Source organism: Mesoplodon mirus (assembly GCF_964341445.2).
Source record: "Mesoplodon mirus genome assembly, chromosome: 3".
Classification (NCBI taxonomy): domain Eukaryota; kingdom Metazoa; phylum Chordata; class Mammalia; order Artiodactyla; family Ziphiidae; genus Mesoplodon; species Mesoplodon mirus.
This window is the reverse complement of record NC_138978.1, coordinates 197,220,531-197,248,034: the sequence shown is the minus strand read 5'-3', so window position 1 is coordinate 197,248,034 and position 27,504 is coordinate 197,220,531. Positions and strand designations below refer to the sequence as shown.

Below are 27,504 nucleotides of genomic sequence, written 5' to 3'. Positions count from 1 at the left end.
CCTTGTCCATGAGCCGTTCTTAGTGGTGGCAGGTAGACAACGCCCAGCAGAAGGTCCATGACACCTTTCCAGGAGCAGTGTTTCTTGGACTGCGGGTCATGCCTCATTAGTGGGTCGTGAAATCAATTTAGTGGGTCATGACCAGAAATTTTTAAAAAGCATGAAATAAGTTAGACTAAAGCAGAACAGAATAGAAAATATCAGAGTGCATGGCATGGACGAAATCATGTACTATCTAGTGGAACTCTGGCTCAGTTGTATGTGTGTGTGCATTTTGTGTGTGTGTGTGTGTGTGTGTGTGTGTGTGTGTGTGAGATGTGTTTGGTACACCAGGTTTCAGGGTAGAATATATTTCTTACTGCAGGTCTTAGTTCAGAAGTTTGAAACCCTCTGACCTGGAGAAATACACGGCAACGCACGTCTCCATGCTGGCTTCAAACGCCTTGGTCTGGTTTCCACAAAGTAAATTTATAAACAAAGGAAAAGGAATTCTTCTGAAGCAAATGGTCACCTCACAACTCCATATTTAAATGACCCCTAAGTTATTCTGAAATTCTACTTCTCTTTCTCTGGAAAATACTTAAACAGAATCAATGTAAGCCCAAGGCAAATGGTGAAGTGGGTCCAGTTTGTCTTTTTCTCCTGGGGGCACCTCCCAACCCTTACAGGTGTCACCCCCAGGGTTTGTATCTGTTCCCTTTCCCTCTTTAAAGCATATTCTCATGAAAGACTGATAAATGCCTTAAACAACAGTAGAAATGACTGATATTGCTTTAATATGTCCCGTTCTTAAAAGTGTTTACATTTTAGCCAAATATGAACTCTCATGCCCTGGAAAGGAATCTCATACAATTTAATTACAGGGAAAAGAAATGAAAAATTTGGAGAGAGTTTTTTCCTAGCACTCTTAAAGTCCTACCTGGGGGGCTCTATATTCACCTTATAACCTTCCTTTCTTTTTCCACAGGTAATTAATACACATGATTTCTTTCCCCACGCTTTTGTGAAACAAACTTCGTCTTTTCTTTTTTGAATAGATATTTATGAAATTGTCTTATAAAATCTTTGAGAGCAAATATTTTGTCTTATTCCACTTTGCATCCATCTTACACCAACTAACTGCCTGACAAATTTGAGGTCCTCAACTGGCAGTAGTTAATGACTATTATACAATTTTACTTTCTGCCACACATGTGGTGATATTGTTTTCCAATGTCAAACTCATCAGCGTACAAGTGCATGTTTTTTTCCTGAGTATAAGAGTAATACGTAAAGCCTCCACACACTTGTCATAGAACAATAAGAGCAATTTTAAAATAGCACTGATTTATTGAGTATATAATATAGGCCGGGTTCCCAGGACTAGATGCTTTGCCCATATGGTCTCATTTATTCCTCTAAAAACCTCAATACACGTATTGCTATTCCCTCCATACCCTCCATCACCCCCCAAACACCACACCTACAACTTTACCTACAAGAAAACTAAGGCTCAGAGATTGAGGACCTGCCCACAAAGACAGTTGCTAAGTAGCAAAGATCTAATGCAAACTGGTTTCCTCTGACTTGGAAGGATGTGCTTTCCTCACTTGTACATTTCCTAACCTCACTTGTACATTTCCTAACATTTTGGCTGTATGTAAAATTATCATTTTCATTTTCATTTTCCAATTTCTTACCTGTTCTCTTAAGGGACAAACTCGTGATCCTAAGAGCAGCGGGAAACTTTTGTTTGGTTTTGTTTTTAATGATAAACAACGTCCTGGCTATCCCAGGGTGGTTCCACACTCAGAGGGTCTGGCCTGACAGCTAACGGTGCATTCTGCTTGACCCCCAAGTGATCCCCACCATCAGCCGTCTGTATGCGCGGGATAGAGGCCTAGAGAGCAGGGCTGGACCGGTCAGCATCCGACCAGCAGGCTGGGGGTAGCCTAGTAACTTACTCGCATCCATTCAGATAATTTTTTTGTTGCAGATCACAGTGCCAGGTGAAGACGGCCATGGAAAGCGCTGTTTTCCATTTGCACGTGGCTTCCACATTCCCCAGACCATCCGTGCACACACGACTTTAAACAGAAACCTTTAACTTAAAAGTCTGCTTCGTACTGTCCTCTCAGAGGTTTTAAATCTCCTCCCAAAGTCCTAGGTGTCTGAAGCAGCCACAGGAACAGGAAGAAATTGATTTTGTGACAGACAGACTAGAAATCAAACCCAGGATTCAGTTTTGTTTTCAACACAGAGAACGAAATCACTGACCACCAAATACAGTCTGGTAGCTACTCTCAGATCCCAAACTTCCCTATAACTTTCCCATATTAATTCGGTCTTCAGTTTCAGGAAATAAAATAATTATGTAGTTAAACAGAGATCCTTAGACAAACAAGGCCTGTGTTTACAATGTACCAATCCATTAAAATCAACGACAGACATGGATTATGAGTAGCAAAGCCCAGCCAAGCAGGCTAGCACTTGCCATGGGCCCATTCCCCAGCCAACAGCGGTAAACATCCTATTGGAATCTGCTCCGAAAACAAAGGCTCTACCAACCTAATGTCAAGGTAAACAGGTAGTAAATACCTACTTGCTAACTACTAATCAGTGGTACCACTTGCATTCTTTAGCATCTCAACACAACTAAATGTTGGCCTTTTTTCCTTCTAAATTGGCACCATTATAACAGAGCTTTTTACTTGGTAATTTTTTAAAAGTTTACTAGGTTCTGTTTCACACTGGCTTCAGTTTTTTAGCCATAAACCATCTGAGGTTAAAGGGAGTAAGTAAAGACATTCTCCTACTCGGAAAAAAAAAAACCCAACCAACTTTTCCCCTATTTGACATGAAATGCCATGCCCCCAGATGAAGAGCTACAGAGAAGAAAAGCCCCGTAAAGTTAAGCTGCAAATAGTTCTGAAGTCAAGGTCGAAAACATCATTTTACAAAGAAGAAAAGTAAGGAGAACGTGTTTTCCACACCAAGACCCTATTAAGCAGGGACACAGCCGGGTCTCCCGGAAGGGGAGGTCTAAGCTCCGAGGGTTGGCACGTACCTTGAGCTCCCTGAAGAAGACGCTACTCCGGGCCCACTCCACGATGGAGAAGAGGGTCTGATCTGCCATCTTGCACATGAGCCCGAATGTACTCAGCCTCTCGTGTTTGCTGCGGTTCGCCTGCTCCTGCTGCAAATAGGCCATGATCTTGGCCTGGACCTGGGGCTCATCGGGCTCACACTTCAGCAGTTCCAGGATCAGGTGGGGCATGCTGGCGGGGGAGCTGGTCTGGTAACTGTCCATGTAGGAGTAGCCCATGATGGACTCCGGGGAGCTGGTGTAGGGGTCTGGGTACTCAGACTTGATGGCTCGGTTGGGAAAGTGGCTGTAGGTCTGGTACCCTTGCAGGCTGCCAGGAGGTGGCATTGTCATGCTGATGGGGGACGTTACAAAGGGACTCCGGTCGTAGTCTGTAGGAGGCAAGGCAGCATGGTTCAGAGGTAGGCCTTTGGAGACAGAATGGATGTTCTGAATCGCAGAGGAGATGCTCAGCTCGGAGGGCATGGCTTGGATCACCTGAGACATGGCTTCTAGCTTAAGTCCATTGGCTCGGATGAGGGCTTTTTTCTGCTGCTTCAGGGCCCTGTCCCTCTTGTACATGGGCCCAAACTTATTCCTCCCACCACGCATTCGGTCCGCCCTTACCGCTGTTGGGATGGGGGAAGAAAAAAAGAAAGTAAGGGTAAAAATAAGATGTAAATTATTAGCATTCTCCAGATCTCCAGATAGTTAGAAAGGCTGAAAATGGACCGGAAGTGGTCTGTGTGTGGTTGTTTTCTCTACAATAGCCCACGAAGATTAAAAAAAAAAAGCCATGTCCTCTTTATTTATGAATTCTTTCCTCCACGTGTGTTTGTCATCAAAAAAAATATTTCCGGGGGCTTCCCTGGTGGCGCAGTGGTTGAGAGTCCGCCTGCCGATGCAGGGGACACGGGTTCATGCCCCGGTCCGGGAGGATCCCACATGCCGTGGAGCGGCTGGGCCCGTGAGCCATGGCCGCTGAGCCTGCGCGTCCGGAGCCTGTGCTCCACAACAGGAGAGGCCACAACAGTGAGAAGCCCGCGTACCGCAAAAAAAAAGAAAAAAAAAATTTCGGATACGTAGGGACATATTAACCCTTTGGCGACTGCAGAGATTTCCTAATTTTTGCTACACACAGTAGATGCTTCATGTTGCTAAAGAAGAGGATCAGGTCCTATCATGCCAGTGATGCTGTGATTCTCTTTATGGAAACCCAAACTGCTAAAAGGGGAAAAAAAAAAAATCAAAGGAGCCATTTCTGGATTAAATTGTGACTATTTTTCCTTTGAACATCTTCCTCTCTCAAAGTCTTTTGGTTAATTTGCTGCAAAAGCGTTAGGTACATACTCTTCTTGGAAAATCATCCTCACCTGGACTTGCACACATCAGGTAGCCACTGGTTATTGTTTTCCATTTAAGCAGAACTGGACATAATTAAAGCAAATTCATTTCAGAAGCTGTCAAAACGGTCCACCGTCACGATGCTATGTGGCGTCTGGGGCCACGTCTAGTAATTTACTTAGCAGGACTCTCCTAGCTCATGGTGGCCAGTGGCAATTAGATAGGACCCAGCAACCTCTGACAGCTTGTGACATATTGAAATTGCTGGAGGTTAAGTTTTTGAGCTTTTTATCTTAGGATTAGTATAGCATTAAAAATTTATTGTGAATGCTAGGTATCCAGAGCACTGCACAAGATAATAAAGAGTTTTTCATCTGGATGATAATTTATTGAATATTTAATTGTTTCATATCACTGTGAACAAAGCATGAGCATGCATAGCCAAGTGACTTACTGTTAAGAAAGCACACTTTTTAAGGTAAAGAAATGTAACCTTTTCCCTTTGTTAAAAAAAAGGAATCAAATGACATATGCAATCACAACATTTAATTTTTAACATTTTATCTTCTGAGTCTCTACTATAGTAAGTAAGCATCTACCACATTGTTTTGCCATTTGGAAAATAATACAGGGATTGGTAATGAAGAAATTAACAAGAATCAGTTACTTCTTTTCTCAATCTCGTCTTAAAAGCAACACTGACTTAACAGTCCTCCTGATAACCCAAGTGGCTACTTCTATTGGGAAGGAACCTATTAGCAATTCAGCAGACTTATCTGAAATTTTTTGAGTATTGCCATCAAGTCTGAGTGCCACACAACAGAAAAGCCCCAAACACGACTAGTCTGTGCCTCACTGATCAAATAAAATGCACTCCTGTATCTGGCACATCTCAGGGATCTGTATCACTTATTACTTTATTTACAATATATTTAATCTCTGGAAAGTCAGTAGGTCAGAGGCTGAAAAACAGCAACACACCATAATAGTCCATGAATTACAAATGATTTACAGAAGTCACATATTAAACGTTACTTCCTGCCAATCTGTACATCGTAAGTGCAGGTTCTACTTTTTCAACATAAAGTTTAATGTGGCTTTTGAGGAACCATTCTCTTGTTTTTGTCAAACCAATGCTACCGATGTAATGGTTCATTATTTTTCATGTTTCCTGCTTCTCAAAAAAATTTTTTTTATTTTGCAGACTCAGTCATCATCTTAAAAAAAAAAGAAACGTGTTTTCCCACACAATCAAAAATGATACTCTACATGAGAAAATCTTTTTATAATTAAAGGCTTTAACTCTTATTCAGGAATCATGAAACTAATAGTAACAATTATGACAAGCATACCTATTTAAAAAGATTAAAATCAAACTTTTTTACTAGGGCATCCTGATTTGAAAACTTAAAGGATTTAAAAAAATATTTTGGCAAATTATTTTTACCTGTTTTCAGCTGAATCATGTTAGTCTCGCTTTCATCTAACATGACCTTTCATCTAACCTATGAAATGCATCTGCTCCTCAAACTAAGGAAAGAGGTGAGAAGGCGAAACTCTGGTATTAGAATTTTTTTCCGAGTAAATTTCACCAGCATTTAAATGAGACTTGGACTATTCTGCTGACAAAACATCAAAAGATCTTATTGTCAATAGTGTTAAAAGACTAGGAAAATACTGTTACCATGTTATAAGTACAATGTTGTTTTAAATCCAATGTCCTTGGAGAGTTTTAACAGGCAGTGGTCTTTAGAAAAAACTTACCTTCTAGCTTCATTCCAACACTCAGACATTTTTGAAATCGACAGTAAGGACAGCGCTTTCTCTGTGTCTTGTCAATTTGGCAGTTCTGGTTTTCTATACACGTGTACCTTTTATTATTTTGGACTGTTCGCTTAAAAAAGCCCTATAAGAGAAAATAGTGAGACATATTATCAAGCTAACACCCGTCTCTTCCATTGTTTCATTTTAAGGAAATCACCAAATCTTTTCATTGCACCGTTTGAGCCCTTATGTGGTTCTGTGGTTTGTTTTACATTTTAACAAGATCAACCCTCCAAAACCAGGCTATGGTAGAGATTTTTCTGGCATCAGAGTTATATTTCAAGAATCGCATCAAATCTTGGGGAGCTTTAGCTACACACCATCTTATCTCAACACTCAGGGAAAAATACATGCATATTAACCAGTAATTTTTTGAAGAAAATCTGTTTTCCTATTAACCTTCATATTCCAGATAAGGCACTTATAGAGAGAGCGGCATTGTTTTCAAGTAGTCTGATACAATTTCAGTGGCAAACTATTGTAAAATAGCAATGGAAAAAATGGAATAGCAAAACACCTCAGATTTTTTACAAATGTCAGCACTAGATAGTTAAAAGCAAAAGGATTTAAAGAATAAAATGGGAAAATGTTCATAATTCCATTGGAATACATTCAAGTTGGAGAACTGTGTAAAGAAAAAGGTGAAACTCATTGAGGGAAAAAAGCATATATAGCAAAGAGCTGAATTTTAGCAGAGTGTAAGCCTTCTTTATATTTCACCCACAAGAATTAATCAAAAATAAAATCTGTAGTTTTGTAACATAATAACAGCTTGGATGGTATATTCCGTTTGTCCTACTAGCCACAAAGTGAAACCATCTTACTTTGTTATAAGGAAAGAAGGGATTTTCTTGGCAGTGGTTTAAGTAATTGTACTGAGTTTTCTACTTTTAAAAATGTTCAAAAATAGGGGGTATCAAGTTTACTGGGAATATATGAAAAAGGTCTGAGATAAATCCTTAATGTATAGTTGACATTGTAAGTAATAATACAGTACATCTTACATATTAAAATTTCTTGCATTTAAATAGGTCATATAATATATTTATGAAAACTACTCTTACTATAAACTTAAGATCTGGTTTCTAATTCTTTATGATATAGATTTCAAAAAAATCTTAAAAATTATTTTTGGAATAAATCAGGATGAAATCATGCAGCTGGGAATTTAGACCTTTATGTCTGTGGGTAAAAAATGTTTGGACGTGTAGCACAGAATACTCTGAAGTTAAAATGTATTCGGGAAATACTTTGTCATGTTCGCTCTCAAGAACAACGATGCTTTAAATATATATAAGTCAAGCAAAATCAATACTTTGGACCGTTAGAAATAGAAGTCTTTCTACAGCTCTATCACCTTCCTACCATAAACTATTTTCAAGCCATGAGACTGGCAAAGTTTTCTAAACAGCATAAATCTCTTTGCCTTTTGAGTTAAATTGGACACATATTTCTAAGAATCATCTCACTAAGACTCACTCATTCCCTCTCTCATTTTTAATTGGGTACAAAAAAGACAGCCTGTATTTAGCTTTAAGAAGTAATCCAATGGTTTATTTTGGTTTTGAGCATTATATTTCTCAGGTAGCAACGTAGAAGGCAAACCTTGCAGCTTTCACAGGTGAGGAGCCCATAATGGTACCCAGACACTTTATCTCCACAAACAGGACAGAGTTCCTCGAGATCTTCATCATAGGAGTAATTCACCATTTTAAACTGAGACACTGAAACAAGAGAAATGCACGCACATATCCAATTAATTTACTAGGTAGGTTTTAATCCTGCAATAAAAACCATTTTGGTGACTGGTGGGCAAACATCACCAGGTAAAATAGAAAATAAAAATGTTTTACCCAGATGTACCGCAGAGAGCTATTTTCATACAGTGGAAGTAAAACATCTTTTGGCATGCGCTTTGCATTCTTTTAATTTAAAAATAATTCTAATTTCTTGCGTTAAAAATTCTTAAGCTGACCACTGTTGAACATTAGTGCCCCTGACTCTGCAAAGCAACAGATCAGAATAGAAACACGAATTGCATAGAGTAACAACTTCGAATTTCTTTTAAACCTCCTTGAGGTTAAGTTCCAAAGTGTCACCTTTGCCTAAGGGAGAGAAAGGAGCACACGGCATTATCCTCCCACTGGAATGAGTTTGCTCAAAGTCCACCGAACTATAAGGGTGTTTGGGGAAAGCAACACCAATATGCAAACACTTGGCAGGGGAACGGACGCCCCCAGAAACCTTCTCAGCAGCCCCAATTTAACGACAGTCTGCGGCTCCCAGCGTTCAGATCTGTTAGATTAATCCAAACATTCAGTTACGTATTGATACGGCTTTCCCCTCCACACTTTTCAAAAATCTCCTGTAAAAATAAAAAGGCAAAAGGCAGGACGCCCGGACCCCATAAAAAAAGAAGAAGAAGAAGAAAAAGAAGGAAGGGAAAAGATACACACGAGGGTTTGGTTTCGTCGCAAAGTACTGAAGTCGTTTAATGAACCTCACATGTTTCCGATCATCACCGCAAAATATAAACACCTCGAGTTCGCCCTGTTAAACAGAAATCAGGCCGCGGCTCTGAGCGGCTCCCTGCAGGGATCGGGTAACCGGCCTTCCTTCCGACGCAGCACCGCGAAGGCGTCTTCACAGCTCCAAGATGGATAAACTGCATAGCAGAGGCAGTGGCCAGGAGACCCCAGTTAATACCTGATCCGGTCCCTCCCGGAGACTCGGTCCTCGCCGATCGAGCCTCGCAGCGCGCGCCGCAGGGGACGGATCCCGAGGGCAGGTCCGCGCAGCCCGGCCGCCGCCCGCAGCCTCCCTGCACCTCCGGTGAAACCCCGGGCGCATTCGCCTCTCGCCCCTTGCTCAACTTTCGGCTACACACAAGCGCACAAACGCCCCAGTCAAGTTTGTTTTAAGTTAATCAGTGGCATTTGCAGGGGGCGGGGCGGGGCGGGAGGGGGTGGATGGGGAACCGAGGGCCGGGCAGAAGCTTCCTCTGATTTGTTTACCAAATAGGAAAGGGAGAAACAGCCCCCAGCCCAGCCCCACAGTACTCGGCCGCTCTATCACCATAGGGGCCTCTCCTTGCCAATGATCACTGATTTTTTTTTTCTCTTTAAAATAAAGTTCTATTTTCTTTACGGATTCTGGGGGCCTCCGGAAAGGGCCGTCGGGGTGAGGGTCCTTGCAGCGCTTTCTCGGCTGAGCCGCGACCGGCAGAGTGGGGCCGGCTCTCTCCCAGGGACTCAGAGCCCTGGGCTGGGGCATAAACCTGGGTGAGTTAGCCAGAGTTTGGGCGGGTGGGGGGGGGTGTCCTGGGAAGAGATGTTCCAGCCGAGGCAGACGTGTGGGCTCCGAGAAACAGAAATAAAGAGACGCAGAGCGCAGTCCTCCCGGCGGTGCCCTGAGAGGGCCGCGCTCACGTTTGGGGAACCTGGGGGTTTGGCCGAGGCTGAGACTTCCAGAAGTTTAATAGCCCCATCCCTCCTAAAGCTCGTGACTATTGTCTTGAGGCACGTTTTAGGGACGGAAAAAGGTGTGCTTTACCAAGTGTGTTCTCTTCTCCCTCCCCCTTTCCCCAACAAAGTAAACTTTAACTTCGCCTCTGAGAGGCTCGGAGAGGCAACCGTTTCCAGGGGACCCGGTGCGCGCCTCGGGGATCCGACACCCAAAAGACTGGGGCTGGGGCTGGGACCGTCTTGGAAAATTCAAAGGCAGAGGCCGTGTGGGGAGACCGACGCTGCGGTGCGAGACCGGGGCACCTTTCAGAAGCGCCCAGGTGCTGTTAACCCAAGTTAGCGTTTCGAGCATGGAGTGCATCCGAGCAAATAAGTCCCGGTCTTGAGAAAGTAGAGGGAGCGGTGGGGTCTTGGACAGCGAAGGCCTCAGAGGCGCGCGGACAAGTTCCCCGAACTGTCCCGGGACCCGGTAGCGGGTCCTCTTTCTGCCCCCCGGCCCCCCGCCCCGCGGGTCGGACGGCGGTGCGTTCCCGGCCGAGACCAAAGCGAGCCTGGTCCTGGGGTGCCTTCCGCGGGGGCTCCCCTCCGGCGCAGGCCGCGTGGCCTGGATGGAGGAAGCCTCGCCCGGGCGCTGCCCACCCGCTTTCGACCCCGGGGCTGAGCCAGCGGCCGGAGGCTTCCTGGAGCCCTAGGCACCAGGGAAAGCCAGCTTTCTGTTCTGGGGCAGGAGGTCGGGTCGAGAACGCCACTCTCGAATTCTACAAAGGAAATATTGCAATGGCATCTCCCTCCCACCTCCCCCCAAACCCTGATTCTTGCCTCCCCGGCTTCCTGTTCCAGCTTCTCCCTCCGCTGCTTTTCCCGAGTCGCCCAGAAAAGCGCGCGGTAAGGAGAAGCAGAAACTTCCCCTTGGCCCAAGAATCTCGCCGGCCCCAAGGACGCCCAAAGGATAGTCCTTCGCGGTAGCTGGCGGCGGAGGGTCTCGGAGGCAGCTCCCCGGCGCCGCTTCCCCCGCGCCCCCCTTCGCGGAATCCCAGGTGTCAGAGGGAAAGCCTCTTTGGGCCAACCGGGTCCCCTCGGCAGCCAACCTCCAAGTTGGACTCTAGGGTCTCGGGCCCAGGGGACGTCCACGGCCCTCCCTGGAGGCTGAGCGGGACCCCAGGATCCGCGAGCGGTATCCGACCCCACCAGCAGGACGCACGCCTTCCCGCCGCCCCCTCTTCTCAAAGCAGCGGGGCGACCTCAGGCCCCGGGCCCAGCGCCGCCTCTCCCGCACAGCCGCGTGCACCAGCCCTGAACTCTGCTCTCAACGCCTCCCCGGCCCTTTCAAGTTCGTTCAAGGGGATGGCAGGAAGCGTTCCGGGATCACAGGCCCGCCGGCCCGCACATCCTGCGCGCTGGCAGGGGCGAGCATGGAAGGGCACCGGTGACTTTTCCTAGCATTGTTTCCTCCCCGGCCCCGAGCAACTGCGATAAACTTCTGAAGGGCTCAATACGGCCAGATCTAGAGTCGCTTATTTTGGAATGCGGCGAAAATACAGCCTACGGGATTTGCCTTTTTTTTGCTGTTGTTGTTAGCAATCAAAAGCTGGGAAATGAAAAAGGCCTTCCAGTTTCCCAGGTCTCAGACAGAAGAGCTTGAGGCTCAACCGCCGCCCCCGTCCCACACTCACTCCGCAGCGGCCGACCAGAGGATGGGCTGGGAATAACTGGTTCTCTCCAGTTCTGCCTGCAGTTTTATGAAGTTGTTCAAATTCGAGCCGGCTCCCTGGGTGCGCCTGGGCTGTGGGGTGCCCGTGCGTCCTAACACCGCTAAGCCCGCTCTCCCCGAGGCTCCATCTCTCTCTGCAGTTGACTTACCCAGGCAGTGCTCTTCCACCGCTCAAGAGCTCTGGTTCAAGTTCCCGCCGATTCCAACGACTGGGAACCTGCTCGGGTTTCCCGCGAGACATTCCGTCCCTTAGAATGATCTTTAGAATAATACGATCTTTAGCCTGAAGCTGCCCCGCTCTTGTAGCCAGAGCTCGAAGCCTCTCTTTTCTTAATTAGAAGTGGCCAATTAGGCATTGCTTGGAAAATCCCCGCCCCGCATTGTTCAAGAGCCATAAACTTTTATGCCTGCCCCTGGGGAAGGGGCGCGCCGCCCCGCAGCCCCGCAGCCCCGCGGCGACCAGCGCTCGGCGGCCAGTCAAGCGCCCGCGCTGGGCGGGCGGCTGCAGCCCGCGGGGCGAGCCCGGGGCGCTGGAGCCGCGGGAGCCAAGCGCCGCGAGCGCCTCCTTACCTTGCATGTTTTCCGGCATCTGCCCCTGTTCCCCATGCGACCGAGCCAGTCCCAGAGCTTCCGTCTCCACTTTGGGCAGCATGACAAGGCGGCCGCGGGCGGGGTAGGGGGTCCGTGCCGGTCCGGAAGCCCAGCACCTGGACGCCGGCAGCACAGCTTCAACTCCGCCGGGAAGGAGGGGGCGACCGGGTGGCTGCTTCCTCGCCCGCCGGCAGGAGCGCGCCTCCGCCGCCTCCGGGGCTGCCGTCAGGACCCCTGAGCCCCGTCCAGGCTCGCGGCTCCCGAGCCGCCCCCGAACCGCGAGGAGGAGGCAGCAGGCTGCAGGCGAAGACCGCGTCCGGGCGCCCCGGTCCGGCTCGGCAAGGGCGCAGCTGCCCGGGGCGCGAACGCGCGTACGGCCGAGCTCCGGGCGCGCAGCGGAGGCGGCGGCCGACCTGCTGCCGCAGCGGCGGTGCCGCTGCTCCCGGACGGCTCGGCTCGGGCAGCCCGCACCCCGCCCTCCGCCGCGCAGCGCTCGGGATCCGCAGGGTCTCTCGCGCGCGCTTTCTCTGGCTTCACTCTCCTCTCCCTCCTCGCCTTTCCTCTCCTCTCCGCCCCTTCCCCGTCTCTGCTTCCCTCCCGCTCGCTATCAGGCTTGGAGTTAGGAAGTTCCAGCCTCCCTCTGTCGCTTCGTCTACTCTCCAGCCCGGGGAGGCGAGGCTGGGAAGGAGAAGGGGAGGAAGAGGAGGAGAAGGGAGGTGAGTGGGGCTGGGCAGGGGCAAGACGGGATGAGGGGTGATGACAGTGAATGGGGACGCGGGCTCCGGACTCGGGTCGGACACCAGGCGCCAGCCAATGAGGACGAGGCGCAGGCTCCAGTCCCCTCGCCTGCCCCAACCTCTTCACCCCGCCTCGCCCCCTCCTACCCCACCCAGGCCCGGGGCGGGGGATGCGCACGCGGCGGGTCTTAACAGCGGGTGAGAGGCGACCTCTGTCTGAGCGCGGCGGCCAAGGAGAAGCTCGGGCGGAGGTGTCCGCGCGCAGAGGGGAAGCCAGAGGGACGCGAGTGGGAGTTGGGGGTGAGGGGGCGCCCCCCGTGTGCGCCGGGTGAGCGGCTGCAGGAGGAGTTAAACACATTTAAACAACGCAGAAATGAACAGAAGAGCTGGCCTGCTCTCGAGGGCCTCCCGGCCTCGTTCCCCTCGGCGCTCAGTCCGCGGGCCCCCGGGAGTGGCGGAGAGTCACGGTTCACCTGCTCACCGAGGGGACAGCCGTGTCGCCGGGAATCTGAACGGCTATCCCCGTTTCCCCATTCTTCCCCAGTTCCTTCTCTCACTTATAAACACCACCCCGCCTCCTCGAGCCCAAGATTATCTTGGCGGCAGACTTCCTAAATTTTGGTGAACTGGGTTTCCATATAGAATGCAAAGAGCAGCCTGGGCTTTCTTTTTCATTTTGCTGCCTCTTGGGTGGGACGATCCACATGAGGCCCAGAGGCCCCGCACTTTAAAAAAAGTTTTAAAGAACCATCTGTTATGCAAGCTATTCCTCCACCCGCCCAGCCCCATCTTCAAAGTTTTCAGATCTCATCGCAACACGATGAAAACATTTTTTTTTTTTTCTCTCCAGCCTCCTGACTGCATGTGAAATGCCTCATATTCAGTGTCTGCTGTGAGACCGGGTAATGATCAGAGTCCACCCACAAGGGGGTGAATTTGAATCTCAAAGGCTCTGAATTTATTCTACTTGAATGGTATAGAGATCACACAGTCAAACTGGCCAGTCCAGTATTTGAAGACTTGAAAAATACTCCAGTCATTGCCATGCATAATCTACACTCTTATATGAAATGGGTCGTTCATCACCTCCCCGCGCCTGGCGATTCAGATACTGTTGCCTCCTGAAACTGATTTGTCATTTTGCTGTTTAACATGCAGTATGCAGAATCTAAGTTATTTAAATCTCAGTTTTAGTAGCATCTGCAGGTTTCATGAAAATGTTTAAACTTGGTGGGAGGGCTGCCCATAGTTTGTAAAGGGGAGTGGGCTGAAGTTGCCAAACTAGTGACCCTTAAGATGCTCAGATTTTGGTGACAGTCCGTCCATTTGCAGGATTTCCTATAGTTATTTTAAGTATCACTGTGAATTAAATTCAAAAAGGGGATAAAGTCTCAGGGCTCAGATCAGTGCTCGGTGCGCTTTCCTTATGGATGCAGGTGAACTTTGAGCATCAGTTTATTACAAAGCCCTAATTTAAGAGCACCCTCATCCCACAGCAACCAAACAGCCTATGGGGGCACTTTTGCAACGCCTTCCCAACACCAGGCTGGAGCTCTGTGGGAGGGAAGGCCCTCTGGTTGCTGGGACGGGAGGAGGAGGTTAGGAGAGCTGAAAGAAGTAGATAGAGGGTCTGACAGCACCAGGGACTTGGAGTGTGGCCTAAATCTTTGCCGGGACTTGGGGCTGAGCCTGACCTGGCTGGAGGCAAACTTTGTGATTATGTTCAGGGCCCAGCCTCAGCCCCAGAAGGGACCTGTTTAGGCCACACCTGACACCTCTTCCGTCTAGGCCAGTCTGCCCTCCCATCACACCCCCAGACACCTGGAGTGACGGTGACAAAGGGCCAGCTGGCATCCATTTGTCTCCTCACAAAAGCGAGCGGCGATGGCGGGAGAATAGGGGCTGGGGTCAAGGTTTTAAAAATCCTTCCTTAAGAGAAGCCACAGTTGAAGCTCTCTAGTCCAGGCTGACGGCTCTGCTTAGTCAGCTGCGAGCCCAACGGGCACCGAAAGCGCAGGAGGTCTCAAGCCGAGAGAAAACTTCCCTTTCTGAGAACCAAAGGAACCCCAAGCCCCCAGTGCTCCGGGCCTCCAGCTCCAGGAACGCAGGAGCTCCCGAGGTCCCCAGACCTCGCCAGGTCCCCTAGGGGGACGTCGAAACCCCGTCTTCGGTGGACAGGGCGGGAAATCTCCCGCGGGAGAGACCCGAGAGTACAGTCACCTTTACCCCGGGCGCTCTGAGTGGGGTTTAGGGGAGCAGACGCAGAGGCAGGGGGGGCAGGCCTCGGCTTCCGACCTCGCGCTCCTTCCCGCCCTCCAAGTGCACCCTTCCCCCATCCTCCCCCCCCCAGCACTTACTCTGGTCCTTTGCCCCTTCAATTCCGCTGGGCTGGGGGTCCCCACTGGAGCCCGGGACCCGTTTGCCCCGTGACCTGGGATGGGCCTGGGCGTCTCCCAGAGCACCCTCGCGGAAGGAGCGCTGGGGGACGAGGTGCCCGAGCCCGCCCGCGGTGCCGGGTCGGTTACCTGGGGATGGTTCCAGGTGGCAGAGGCCTCCGCGCGAGGCGGGAGGGCGAAGCGGACGCCAGGAGGGGAGGCACCTGAGATGGGGATGGGGGACTGGGCCTGTGTGGTCTAAACGTCTCGGCTCGCGGTGGTCTGCGTTCACGGAGAGATACACCCACCGCCTTGGAATGATAAAGCCCCGGCAGGCGGGCCGACGCCTCCCACTCTCCTCCGGGGAAGTCTTCACCGACTGCCTCTTAGTGGGAGCGCACTTAGGAATCCACCCCGGCCGCGGGGCATGTAACTAACCGGTGGGGACGCGAGGCCGGGCGACACCGCTCCGGCTTTAGCCGCCCCGCGCGTTCTCAACTCGCTCCCCCGCTCCCCTGCCAACTCCTGGCAAACTTCGCTCCCCTTTCCCCCCGCTTCCCCCGCGCCTCCACCTCCTTTCCTACGGGGCTGGTCTCCAGGCTCGTCCTTCCCGGTTCTGACTGAGTCTTCGAGCGTTGATTGACGGTTGCAATTACAAAGGATGATGCCTCGGGGAGGCTCCCGCAGCCTTGATGAGCCCGAGAAGCGCAGTCCCGGCATATTTTATCCAGACTCAGCGCCGCGGGGCCGTGCGCCCCGTCCACCCGCGGGCAGGAGCGGAGGGGGTCTCGCGCTCCCCGCCCGCGAGGATGCGACTGCCTTGCTCTCCCGCCGCCGCCTTCCCGTGGCTCCGCGCCGCGTTCCCGAGCGCGCGCCGGGCACAGCCTGCCCTTGACCTGACCTGAGAAGTGTCGGGCGGCCCCGCGCGCTTCCCGCGAGCAGTCTGCAAAGGCGTAAGAGGTCATGATTTTCAGGACTGGTTCAAGTTTCCTGGGCTCGGCAGACACGGGTCCCCGGAATTACAGCGTGGAAGACCTACGTCTCCCGCCCGCCTGGGTGGGAGAAGCCTGCCACGACCCAGCACGACCCGCCCAACCCCGCACGAAACTTGCAAATCTACATCCTTGGAACCAATGTCTAACACCTCCTCCATTCCTACTTTTTGGTGCTTTCGAGAAACCAGAATACTTTTCTCGTAGCACGTGCCTACTCTTTAGCCGCAAAAGAAACCTAGATTTCCCCACCCACCCACCCACCCACGAAAGTCTCCACAACCAGGCCGGGATAGCCCGAGGGGAAAGAGAAACAAGTTTATCAGTCTACTGAAGCTCGGGTTCTGCCTAAATTCTCCGCCCCTCCCATTCGAAAAGCCCATCAGAAGCCCCTTTTGCTTTCCTCTGAAAATCAAGTTCAGCTAGAACTCCAGAGTTCCGCTGCTGAGCTGGAGCCGGGAAGGGGGGTGGTGCTGGGCTACCCCCCCACCCCCCGCTTCTAGGCGCTCCACCCCCGCGTTCGAAGCACTTTTTTTTTTTTTTAAAGAGAGGTTAAATTTTAGTGCAGACATATAAATTAACAAAGAGCACCGAATTGGCCGAAGCTTTCAGAGAATAAACTGGAATAGGTGAGAAGTCGTGTCATGTTAAAAAAAAAAAAAAATCCCTTTCTGCTGCCTGAGTAAACAGCCTGTCGTCCAGGAGGAAAAACTGCGGCCAGTCTAGCTAGACCTTCTACCCCGAGAAAGACTGCCTGGTAGGGGGTGGCCAGCCAATGGCGACTGATTCACAGTCACTATGGGAGTATCTTAGTATATCAGGGCCCCGTCTTTACCAGCGAGGAAAACGCAAGGTGCCGCATTTATCTGGGTAATCAAGACTCCACCCCCTCCAAACAAACTCGCATCCTTTCCCTGAAGGACATGTGAGGTTTTTGGAGACTTTGGCCTGTATTATCGGAATCTACAGCTCTCGGTAATAAGGCTTCCCTGTAGAACTTTTTAGACTTCATTTTCTTTGGGGCGGGTTGCCCCTGCCCAGGGGTCTAGGCGCGTCCCACCTTGGTCGAGCCGGTGCCCTTCGAGGTGAATGGGGAGATCCGGTCTGGAGAAAGGAGCTGGCTGGGAAATAACCTTGGGTAGGTGGTCCAATCTAATCTAGCTCTTCCTCTCTGTAATTGAAATGGAGATGTGAGTCAGCTCCAACTCAACACTGGAGACTCCACTCTCGGAACCATCCCTGTCCATTCTCGGGACAAACCAGAACAGCGAGTGGCGTTCTCGAGGACGACGCTGGCGCCTGCAGGCCACTGAGCCCTGGGTGAACCCTGCGAACGCTCACACGGCGACTCCACCCCCCCGTCGTCCCTCCCGCGCCCCAACCTGGACCGGGAACTCAGATCTGAGCACGAGGTGATTCTAGGCTGACATCCCATTGAATCTGGCCAGACTGGAAGCTTCATGAGGGAAGGGACGACGTGCCGGTCAGCTTCCGAATGGGGCCCCGGCTGTGGCCGCGCGGGGATGGATCGGGAGCCTCCGGCCTTAGGGGAGCCCCCGCGCAGGGTGTTCTGGTTTTTAAGATCAAAGAGTGCCGGAGCCGCAGAACTGCGGCCGTCGAGCAATTCAGGTCCCTCCTGGACAACAGAGCAAGACTGGATTTGGAAAGGGGGCACTCGGGGTGGTCTCGTCACCTTGGGACTTGCCGCGTGGGCGTAGGGAGAGTGTTAGGGGCCCCGAGATGCCGCGGGTCGCGCTTTTCGGAGGGTGTCAGCTCCTTTTCCAACTTGCAGACAACTTTCGTGGTTAAGAGATGGTGGCCAGCGTGCACCGAGCCTTGGGGACGAATTCTTTCGCTTTCCCCCAGGATTTCTCGTCTGGACACTGTGGGGCGTCGCTTCGGGGACTTGGTGGCGGGTTCCGAGCAGTTTTCTTTCCAATCCTATAGGCACCGCTGGAGGCGGCGGAGTTTTGGGGCCCTGAGGCTGCGGACGTCCAGAGCCAAGCCTCAGCAGCATTAACTGTGGAAAACGTTAGCGCCGGGCGTGGGACCAGCATCTCCCAGCAGGAGACACACCCGGCTTTGTCAAAAGTGCTTTAAAAGGGCGGGGGAGGAGGTGCTTAAACTATCTCTTTCCCTATGCCCTCCCCCCAGGAGACCTTTGCTTGTTTCTTAGGAATAAAAAGTCCTCTCTAAACTCACTCATTTTGAGTGATTTCCCTGCCGTCCTCATATCACGGACTCTATAACAAGTGGATGCTGTGAATTTCCTCTCAATTTCCTTTTCATCCACTCAGGAGCCCCGCGAGTTGCTACCATAAGCCACAGAACTGCAAGCTCAACGTCAAACTCCAGAGATCCTTTCAGGAAATTCCAGAGTCAGAGACCAGAAGTGCCTCCCTGCCCCCCACCCCCCACCCCCCATCTCTGCTCAGCTCTCAGGGCTCCAGATGGCTCCACCCCACCCATACGCCACGCCCCAGCCCACCCTTCCAAATTCTTCGGGGTTTCCACTGCGGATTGAAGAGGAAGATAAAGAGCGATTGACAAACGTCTTACTTAAGCCCCAAATGCCTTTCGGAAGAAAGTCTGAGTAGACATACATTGTTTGTAATCATAATTTCTTTATATCAACAAGAGCAAAAAGATACTACCTTGAGGAAAAAGCATGGATTTCAGAGTCACATCCATGATTTCTATTTACAGCCCACTCTTCTGACAAACTGAGTGACCTTGGGTAAATCACTTGACCTTTCCGAGTCCATTTTTTTTTCTTCATCAGTAAAGTAAGGCTCACAAAGAAAACTTTTTTTAAACAAAATAAACTTTATACACAGGTGATCGTGTCAGAAGAGCAGCCCACCACACTGTTATTAATATCAGTTCTTTCTCTTTCTCCCTAATTTCCCCCAAACCATCCTCTATAAGGAAAACAACTGGGAAAGGAATCACTAGCCATTCTAAGGACCATTAAAAATGGATCCTTCCAGCGGGAGGTTCCTGCCAATGCCGCCATCTTGCAGTGTTTGACACAGTCCTCAGGACTCAATCACGTTACCCGCAGATATTCAGCTTATTTGAGGTTTAAAAGTAAAGTATATCTTTTCTTACTTGTCAGTCACGCAAAAACACACATAACAGAGCTTCCTCAAAGACTGAGAAAGAGGCAGCCTTTATTGATCGGTCTGGTCAATTTCAGTCCACATGTTTCCCCAGGCTCAATCTCTCATGCACCAGTCATATTTCAGCTCTTCCCCAGGCCCTTCCCAGACGCAATGCCCGCCAAACTCCTGAAGTTCCTTGAAGCCAAGTGGGTTTCTCAGAGAAGATGTTCCAGCAAGGCGAAGAGTGAAGACATACCCTCAAATAAGTAGCTTTATCCTGAGGTAGGTTCTGGACTTGGGGAGTAAGACATCTGACTCTTGCCCTGCATAGGGCATCCCTGGAGGTGTTTGGGGAGGTTGGAAAACTGGCCGGAGACTGTCCCAGAGCCCCTCTCTAGCTCAGCTCAAGTTCAAGGCTGAGTCCAAGATAACCCTAGACATTTGTGTCTGCGTGGAGGGGTCAAGTAAAGAAAAAAAGCATTCCCAAGCCTCTGTTCTGGCTTCATCCATACATCTCTCTTGGTTTATTAAAAGAGGCATTAAAGAAATTCTTTAAGTCCCATCACAATTGAGGATCCAGGCCAGCAAAGAGAATCTGAGATGCATTGTTTCGGAAGTGGGCAGGAGCCGGGAAGGAGACAAGGCTCCGAGGCTTAGCTTCCTGGAGGGAACTGGCTGCCTAAGCCCAGCAGCAAGAATCAGACCATGGGCTTGGGTAACTGGTGTTCTAAACAGCACTGCAAATAAAGCTGGCTAGAGGTTCTGGTGACATAACAGGCTTTCTCACTTTCCACTGTGTGACGTTGACTTCCAGAGATTTAAGGGCACAGAGCTTACTGGAAGTTATCACTGGAATCAAATCAGACTCCAAGAGTGCTAAGGGGACCAGATAGCAACGTTTATATCACAGTCTCAAGACAGCCTTTGCACTGTGTATGACGTACCCCTAGCCACACAGACAGAACCTCCTGTGGTCACGATGCAACATTATATGGACTGTATAATATTCTTCAAAAATGCACTTAATTCGAAGAATTACATAAATTTAATACAAATCAAACATAACGTTGAGCACATTGCAAGAGGGTCAATAAATACTCGTTACATGACGTTTCCTACCACACAGATTTGGCTCTTTGGCTGACATAGACAGGTACTTTATTCTCTCTCTCAAAGTAGTACTGCGTATTATTCAGTAAAATCACCCCATTTGTCAGAAAGAAAAAAGCCTAAGCCAGAAACCAAGAATCTGGACAGCATCCCAGAGCTAGTGAACTTTAGGGGAACAATCTGGTTGTAACCCAAGTCTGCTGCTCTTACACCACACAGATTATCTTGCAGGTAGGCAGAAGGAACGGCATCTTATTTTCACTTTTCGATACGAGCACAGACGTCTACATGCAATTTTCATGGAACCGCCAGTGTGCATAAAAGAAAAGTGTCATGCCATGTCTCTAGGACCCATAGAGACAGCTTTTTAGATAAACAGAGGCACATTTCCCAGAAGAACACAAATGAGCTGATGTAGAAGTCAAACCCTGACTGAGCTGTACATACACTTGGCTTAGTTTTGGGAACCTCTCCCCACTCCATCCCAATGTGCCATCAAAGCCACCGGGACCTCAGACCCTATAAGCTGCACCCGTGGGTTCTCCTCACTGGGCCTGCCTGGGGCCGTCAGACCCCCATCCAAGAGGCAACTGGCCTTCAGGGACCCACTGGAGGACCTGATGGCTCCACTGTCCCTCCGGGTGATGGTCTAGCCAAGAACCCCGGGAATGGCCCCCAGCACCGCCGGGAGGCTACGCTGTGGAACACACCGACCCTCAGTGCCAGCAGCCGCCTCCGGGTAACCAAGATGTTCAAAATGGGGACACCTCACAACCAACCGTGGGGCTGCAATACCCGGGGACGGGGGAGAGAGTGTGCCTGGGCCGGGAGGGGGCGGTGGCTGCGACTGAGATCCGGAAAGAGGGTTTTTTTAACTGTTATTTTGTCACCCCAGGATCTGGCGCCCGGAAGTGCCCGCACAGGTTTCGGGTGTCGGGGGCGGGCTCGCGGAGGCTCTGGGCTTCTCCTTCGGGGCCTTCTTGAGGCTCAGCCTCTAGCGATCCCTCCGGGGCTAGACGGATGCCCCGCCGGCTGCCGGCGCTCCGGACCCGGCGGACCCCAGACTTGCAGGTGGTCCTGCTTCACGCCCGGGACGGACCCGGCGCGGTGTGAGTGCCGGGCGTCGGGTGAAAAATACGCTTCTTCCGCGGTAGCCGAGGCAACGCGAAAGCGGCTCCTCCACCATCTCCCCCGCATTCCTTCACCCCGGGCCTGCGCCGCGCCGTGGGGATCCTCGTGTGTGGTCTCGGGAATCCCCTCGCCCTGAATTCGCATCCGCGGGCGGATGAGACTCCGAGCGCGCCCTCGCCGCGCGCCCCCGCCTCCGCGGCCCGAGCGCGCCTCTCCCCGCGCGCCCCCGCCTCCCCGGCCCGAGCGCGCCTCTCCCCGCGCGCCCCCGCATCCCCAGCCCGAGCGCGCCCTCGCCGCGCGCCGCCGACGCCAGCAGCGCGGTGGCCCAGCGCGGCCGCTGCCTGTAGGGACCCTTCGCCCATGCGCCCAGGCGGCTGCGCCCCGGGCAAAGATTTGAAATCGCTCTGTGTTCTCTTCCAGCTTCTTCTGTGCCCGTATTTTCTTTTTATCAGCAGAGCAATTGATTCTCTGTTGCACTCTGCCTGCCTTCCCGGTGTTTTCTTTTTCGTAAGTACAGAACATTTTTTTTGTAACCATTTCCTCAATTGATACACTTTAGGGTGTAGTTGGCCCATAAAAAATTCAATCACTGCGTTCGGTGGAGTCAGCTGGTTATCAAGGGAGAAAGAGGAAAAGCCGGAGCCTTGATTTTCCTTCTTGTTCCAGCGGCGCTGGAACTCAGCGCCGATGACAGGCCTCTGCGAATTACAGGGAAATTCCGGTTCGAAAGTCTAAGAAAGTGCTACAAGAAAGGGCTTAGGTCCCTCAAAAACTAGTGGAAGGAAGAAGGGCAAGATTTCCAACAGACTAATAATTACAGACCCCTGGGAATTACTTGCCTTTAGTCCTTTACTTTCAGGATTAATTAGAGGTATTCTTGCTGTAACGTTAACGTTTGTGGCTCGCCATTATTTTTTAAAAATGAAAATAAACTTTGTTTACTTATTCTGTTTATGAAAAGAAGACATGCTTATTATTTTGAAAAACAGTCACCTTTAACTTCTAATCCTTAACTAATGATGGTATTTTTTTGTTTGTTTTTGTTTTTGGCTCGAAAAACAAAAGTTTTCTATAATATCTGCAATGAATGAGACATACTGTGATGTGGCTTGAAACTCCACAGATACGTGAAAGCACTTGTTGAAGTTTGATCAATGGTGACTCCATATGGCTAACTTGTTTCAAGTTGTTCAAATTTTAGTTTATTATTTCTCATTTAAAATTATCAGAAAATATTAGGGATGAAGGTGAGATATTGTACATTTTGTTTTCTGGCTGTCTTAGGCTAATAGGATGACATGCAAAAACAGAGGATATAATGAATATTTGAAATATTCGTTTGCCTTTTTTGAACTTCAAGAAAGATAAATGTGTGATATATATGAGGACTTATGTGCTTTTAATAAACACAATTGGAAAAGCAGTGACTTATAACAGTAAATACATCAATGAGATTAAATTACATGTATTAGTGTAGTAGCAGGATAATAAATAGATGATAAAAAGAGCAACTCCTACTTACCAATAGGTGTAAGTCCGTGCTTTAGAGATTCTTGCAAATCCCCAGTATCCGAATTAGAAGACATTGTCAATGTAATTATAGGCAGTCCTTTGGCTTAAAGCAGAAATCATTGAGCATAAGAAAAAGTGCAGCTTGTCAAACTTTGTAGCCTTGGGGAGGACACATCAGACTACAGTAACCCTTAGTGAAAGTTAAGAAAAAGCCAAAAAACAAAAAACAACAAAAAAAATCCAAGAATCCAGAAAGTTACAAGCAAGTATTTCCCTGGACTCTGTACTTTTTCCAGCATTAGTGACCTGCTGTAAACAATGTATCCAGTTTCATGATGGTTTCTAATCAGAGGAATGGAAACTTTTGATAGGCTTGGACTAATCACATGACTCTATGCAGGTTGATAAGAGGACCCTGTTATAAAGTGACAGCAAAAGAGATAAGAACTCTTGGCAGATAATGGCAAACAAATGATTAACTCAGAAATGGAGAGGTGCAGTGCAGCTTGGAGAGTGGAAAGTTGTAAAACTGAGGGGTCAGAAGATCATACTTAGTGGATAAAACTCCAAACCAGCTTAAATCCACTAACTAAACTTAGGCTTGTGACATACCCCCTTGATGTCATCGCCTCTTTGCATAGAGGAGGACAGACGTAGCGCTTCTGACCTCTGTAAATATATTTTAGATGATAACGTTGGCAGACATTCATTCTTTAAGTGATGACTAGGGATATGATTGACACTTTGAAGCACTATAGGTAGCATTCCCGAGCTCGTGCTCATTTATTTATTCATGTTTTGTCAACCAGCTTTTTTATCATGCCTGTTCATTAGCTGAGGAGTTAACCTTAGCTTGTTTGTACATTGGTCTGTTGATTAAAAGGGCAGCCTATCTCTTTACCCCAATAAAGTAAAACTTATACTTTGAGGTTAATGCTGGCAAAATGACAAATGTGTAATACGTTTTCCATAATTTAAAAATTATCATTCTTTCCTTGAATCCATGGAAAAAAATTTGGATTACTCCTGACCATGAAAGAACTATTACTCAAATGACCACGGGTAGTTTTAGGCTCTTGTGAAATATCCCTGTTGTCCTTTAAAGTAATAAAGTCTGGATTCTTAGAGCAATGTATGTCTTTTCTTATGTTGTGGAACAACAGTTAGTTATTTTCTTGTATGTTTTGATTTTGCTAATGGAGCAAACTTTTTTTTTTTTGGCCTGAGATCCTATTTGGAAAACCCAGAATGTTTATGTATAGCATTTTTTCCATCAAAATTTTAATTTTTTTGGATTAGGTTTGACTGCATATAATAGAAAAAGCAGAATGCCAGTGGTTTAAATAAGACATTTATTTCTCTCTTGTAAAAGAAATTCAGAGGTAGTGATGGTACAGTGGCCCTACAAAGTTGTCCAGGACCTGGTTCTTTCTGTTTTACTCTCCTCTGTCTCTTGTCCTCATGTTCCAAAATGACTGCTAGAGGTCAGCCATCACTACCAGGAAGCAGTACAGAGGAAGGGAGAAAACACATATTCCTTTTCCAGGACATTTCCAGAAAGTGCCATGTAAACACTTTGCTTACAACTCACTAGGCAGAAATTTGACACATACCCACACTTAGCTGCAAGGGAGGCTGGGGAGTGAAGTATATAGCTGGGCAAGTAAATGTATATTTCAAACTAACAAGGATTGGGTAATTATAATCACCCATGTCAGTTCTTTGTTGTTATTTCTTTAAACAGTCAAAAAATAATGTGGCATAATACCAGAAATGTACATAGGTAGATATTAAAGGACCTATGACCCTGAAAAGCAGCTATTCTCTTAAAAATTATAAGGCTCTAAAAGCTTTTTGCTTATGTGAATTATATCTATTAATATTTATTTTATTCAACATTAAAATTGAGAAAGTAAAAAAGTTATTATTTAAAAAATTTTTATTGGAGTATAGTTGATTTACAATGTTGTGTTAGTTTCAGGTGTACAGCAAAATGAATCAGTTATATATATATATATCCATTCTAAAAAAGTATTATTTATAAATATATTAATTTGTAGTTATTAAAGTATATTACTATAAATAACACATTGAAAATTGAAAATAGCTGTTTTCCAAAACAAAATAATTCATAAAAAGTGACATTTTCAGAAGTCTTTTTAATGTCTAACTTAATAGAAAGCTGGATTCTCACATCTCCTTCTGCATTCAGTCTGTAGTGATATGTTGTTTGGGCTGAAGTATATAAAAAACATGGGACTTCCCTGGTGGCGCAGTGGTTAAGAATCCACCTGCCAATGCAGGGGACACTGGTTTGAGCCCTGGTCCGGGAAGATCCCACATGCCGTGAAGAAACTAAGCCCGTGCGCCACAACTACTGAGCCTGCATTCTAGAGCCCGCGAGCCACAACTACTGAGCCCATGTGTCACAGCTACTGAGCCTGTGCTCTAGAGCCCGTGCTCTGCAACAAGAGAAGCCACTGCAATGAGAAGCCCGCGCACTGCAACAAAGAGTGGCCCCTGCTTGCCTCAACTAGAGAAAGCCCACACGCAACAATGAAGACCCAACACAGCCAAACGTAAATAAAGTTTTTAAATAATAATAATAAAAACATGGTCTTCAGAATATGAAGGCAGAAGAAAAGAGCAGTACTACAACAGCTTTTTCAGATAATTATGGATCTTTTTCTTTGATTTCACAAGTGATATCTTCTTCGTGGTTGAAATGTGGAATCCTTAACCAAATCTGTGAACATTTTGTCCTCTATTGCACTAAAATTCATTGACCTTTTTTACACTTCAAATGCACCTTTTCCTGTGCATGATTTTATTACAACTTACACTGGTGATTTGGAAAAATATATGTTCATCAAATTTGGCAAATGTTCCAAATGTGGACAAATATCAAAACTTATACTCACTAATATCACCACTGATCTCATCAGAAGTCTTTAAATACTAGGAAGCTGTCCAACTCTCAGTGGAATATTCAGATTTTCTAAAATCCAAATGTTCACTTGAAAGTCTGAGGTTTTTTTGTTTTTGTTTTTGTTTTTTTTTTTTTGCGGTACGCGGGCCTCTCACTGTTGTGGCCTCTCCCATTGCAGAGCACAAGCTCCGGACACGCAGGCTCAGCGGCCATGGCTCACGGGCCCAGCCGCTCTGCGGCATGTGGGATCTTCCCGGACGGGGGCCTGAACCCACGTCCCCTGCATCGGCAGGCAGACTCTCAACCACTGCGCCACCAGGGAAGCCCGAAAGTCTGAGTTTTATCGGTGAAAAAAGTACTATCAGTTTTTTCCTTGAAGTAATAGGTTTACTTCGTATTCAAGAAATGTCTCCAAAATACCTACGTCTAAATAACCAAAGTCTGTCAGCCATTCTCAAAATGTAAAAACAACATTTTATTTTAAAAGCTGCCACGTTTTTCAAGAGTAACATGGTTTTTAAAAATTGAAGTAGAGTTGATGTACAATGTCATGTTAATTTCTGCTGTACAGCAAAGTGACTCAGTTATATGTATACATATATATGTATATATGTTCTTTCTTATATTCTTTTCCATTATGATTTATCCCAGGGCATTGAATATAGTTCCTTGTGCTCTACAGTAGGACCTTGTTGTCCATCCTTTCTATAAGAGTAGCGTGTTAATAATTTTTTACCAGCCAACTCATATATTGAATACATGATTGTTCTGGTCAGAAAATACAATGTTTGGAATTTTTTATAAAACAAAATGGTCTGTTGGGACTTCCCTGGTGGTCCGATGGTTGGGACTTCACGCTTTCACTGCCGAGCACGAGGGTTCAATCCCTGGTTGGGGAATTAGGATCCTGCAAGCTGCGCAGCGCAGCGCAGCTAAAAAAAAAAAGGTCTGTTAATTTGGTCTGTTTTAAAAATGTGCTTTCATAATTGCCTTTTCATGAAATTGGGGGTATGGAAGAGATCTGAATGGAATTAAAATAGATAATATCTTCTTTTGTTAAATATTATGAGCCATATTCCACCCCAAAAGTTTGAAAAGAAAGCACATTGGAATTTCTTCTGTGAACAGAAACTTTTCCTGGTCTCCTCAACCTCCGCGTCCTAACCAGGGCTGCCTGTTCCAAACAGGTTGTGGAAAGATTTTTGGAACTTGGGAGAGCTGGATGCTCACCGTAGGGACCTGAGATTCGGGCTGTTTTTATGACTTTTCTTGTCTTGGAGATAAATGTCAAGATTATTTCAAAATATAATTCCCTACACTCAGGGTTACTCCTTTAGGGGAGTAAAGTTAGGAAACTCAACACCACATGATCCAGCAATCCCACTCCTGGGCATGTATCTGGAAGAAACTATAATTCAAAAAGATACATGCACCCCAAAGTTCATAGCAGCACTCTTCACAATAGCCAGGACATGGAAGCAACGTAAATGCCCATCGACAGATGAATGGGTAAAGAAGATGTGGTACATATATACAATGAAATCGTCCTTAGCCATAAAAAAGAATGAAATAATGCCATTTGCAGCAATATGGATGGACCTAGAGATGATCATAAT

The 27,504-nt window shown here is 48.1% G+C and overlaps 1 protein-coding gene across 2 annotated transcripts in view; it reads right to left on the bottom strand.

Annotated features, from left to right (window-relative positions):
- Window positions 1-23,219, bottom strand: part of NR5A2 (nuclear receptor subfamily 5 group A member 2) — a 120,073-nt gene extending 96,854 nt beyond the window's left edge. The window contains exons 1-4 of one of the 2 annotated variants that reach the window (XM_082615052.1): window positions 22,970-23,219; window positions 7,838-7,956; window positions 6,173-6,314; window positions 3,047-3,693 (exon numbers count right to left, since the gene is read on the bottom strand). In XM_082615052.1, coding sequence (XP_082471178.1) covers window positions 3,047-3,693; window positions 6,173-6,314; window positions 7,838-7,956; window positions 22,970-23,033 — 972 coding nt within the window. In that variant the 5' untranslated portion in view covers window positions 23,034-23,219. Of the gene's footprint in view, window positions 1-3,046; window positions 3,694-6,172; window positions 6,315-7,837; window positions 7,957-8,938; window positions 9,038-22,969 lie in introns of those variants that run through there. The other variant, XM_082615053.1, reaches the window with a different exon arrangement.
- Window positions 23,220-27,504: the final 4,285 nt, after the last annotated feature.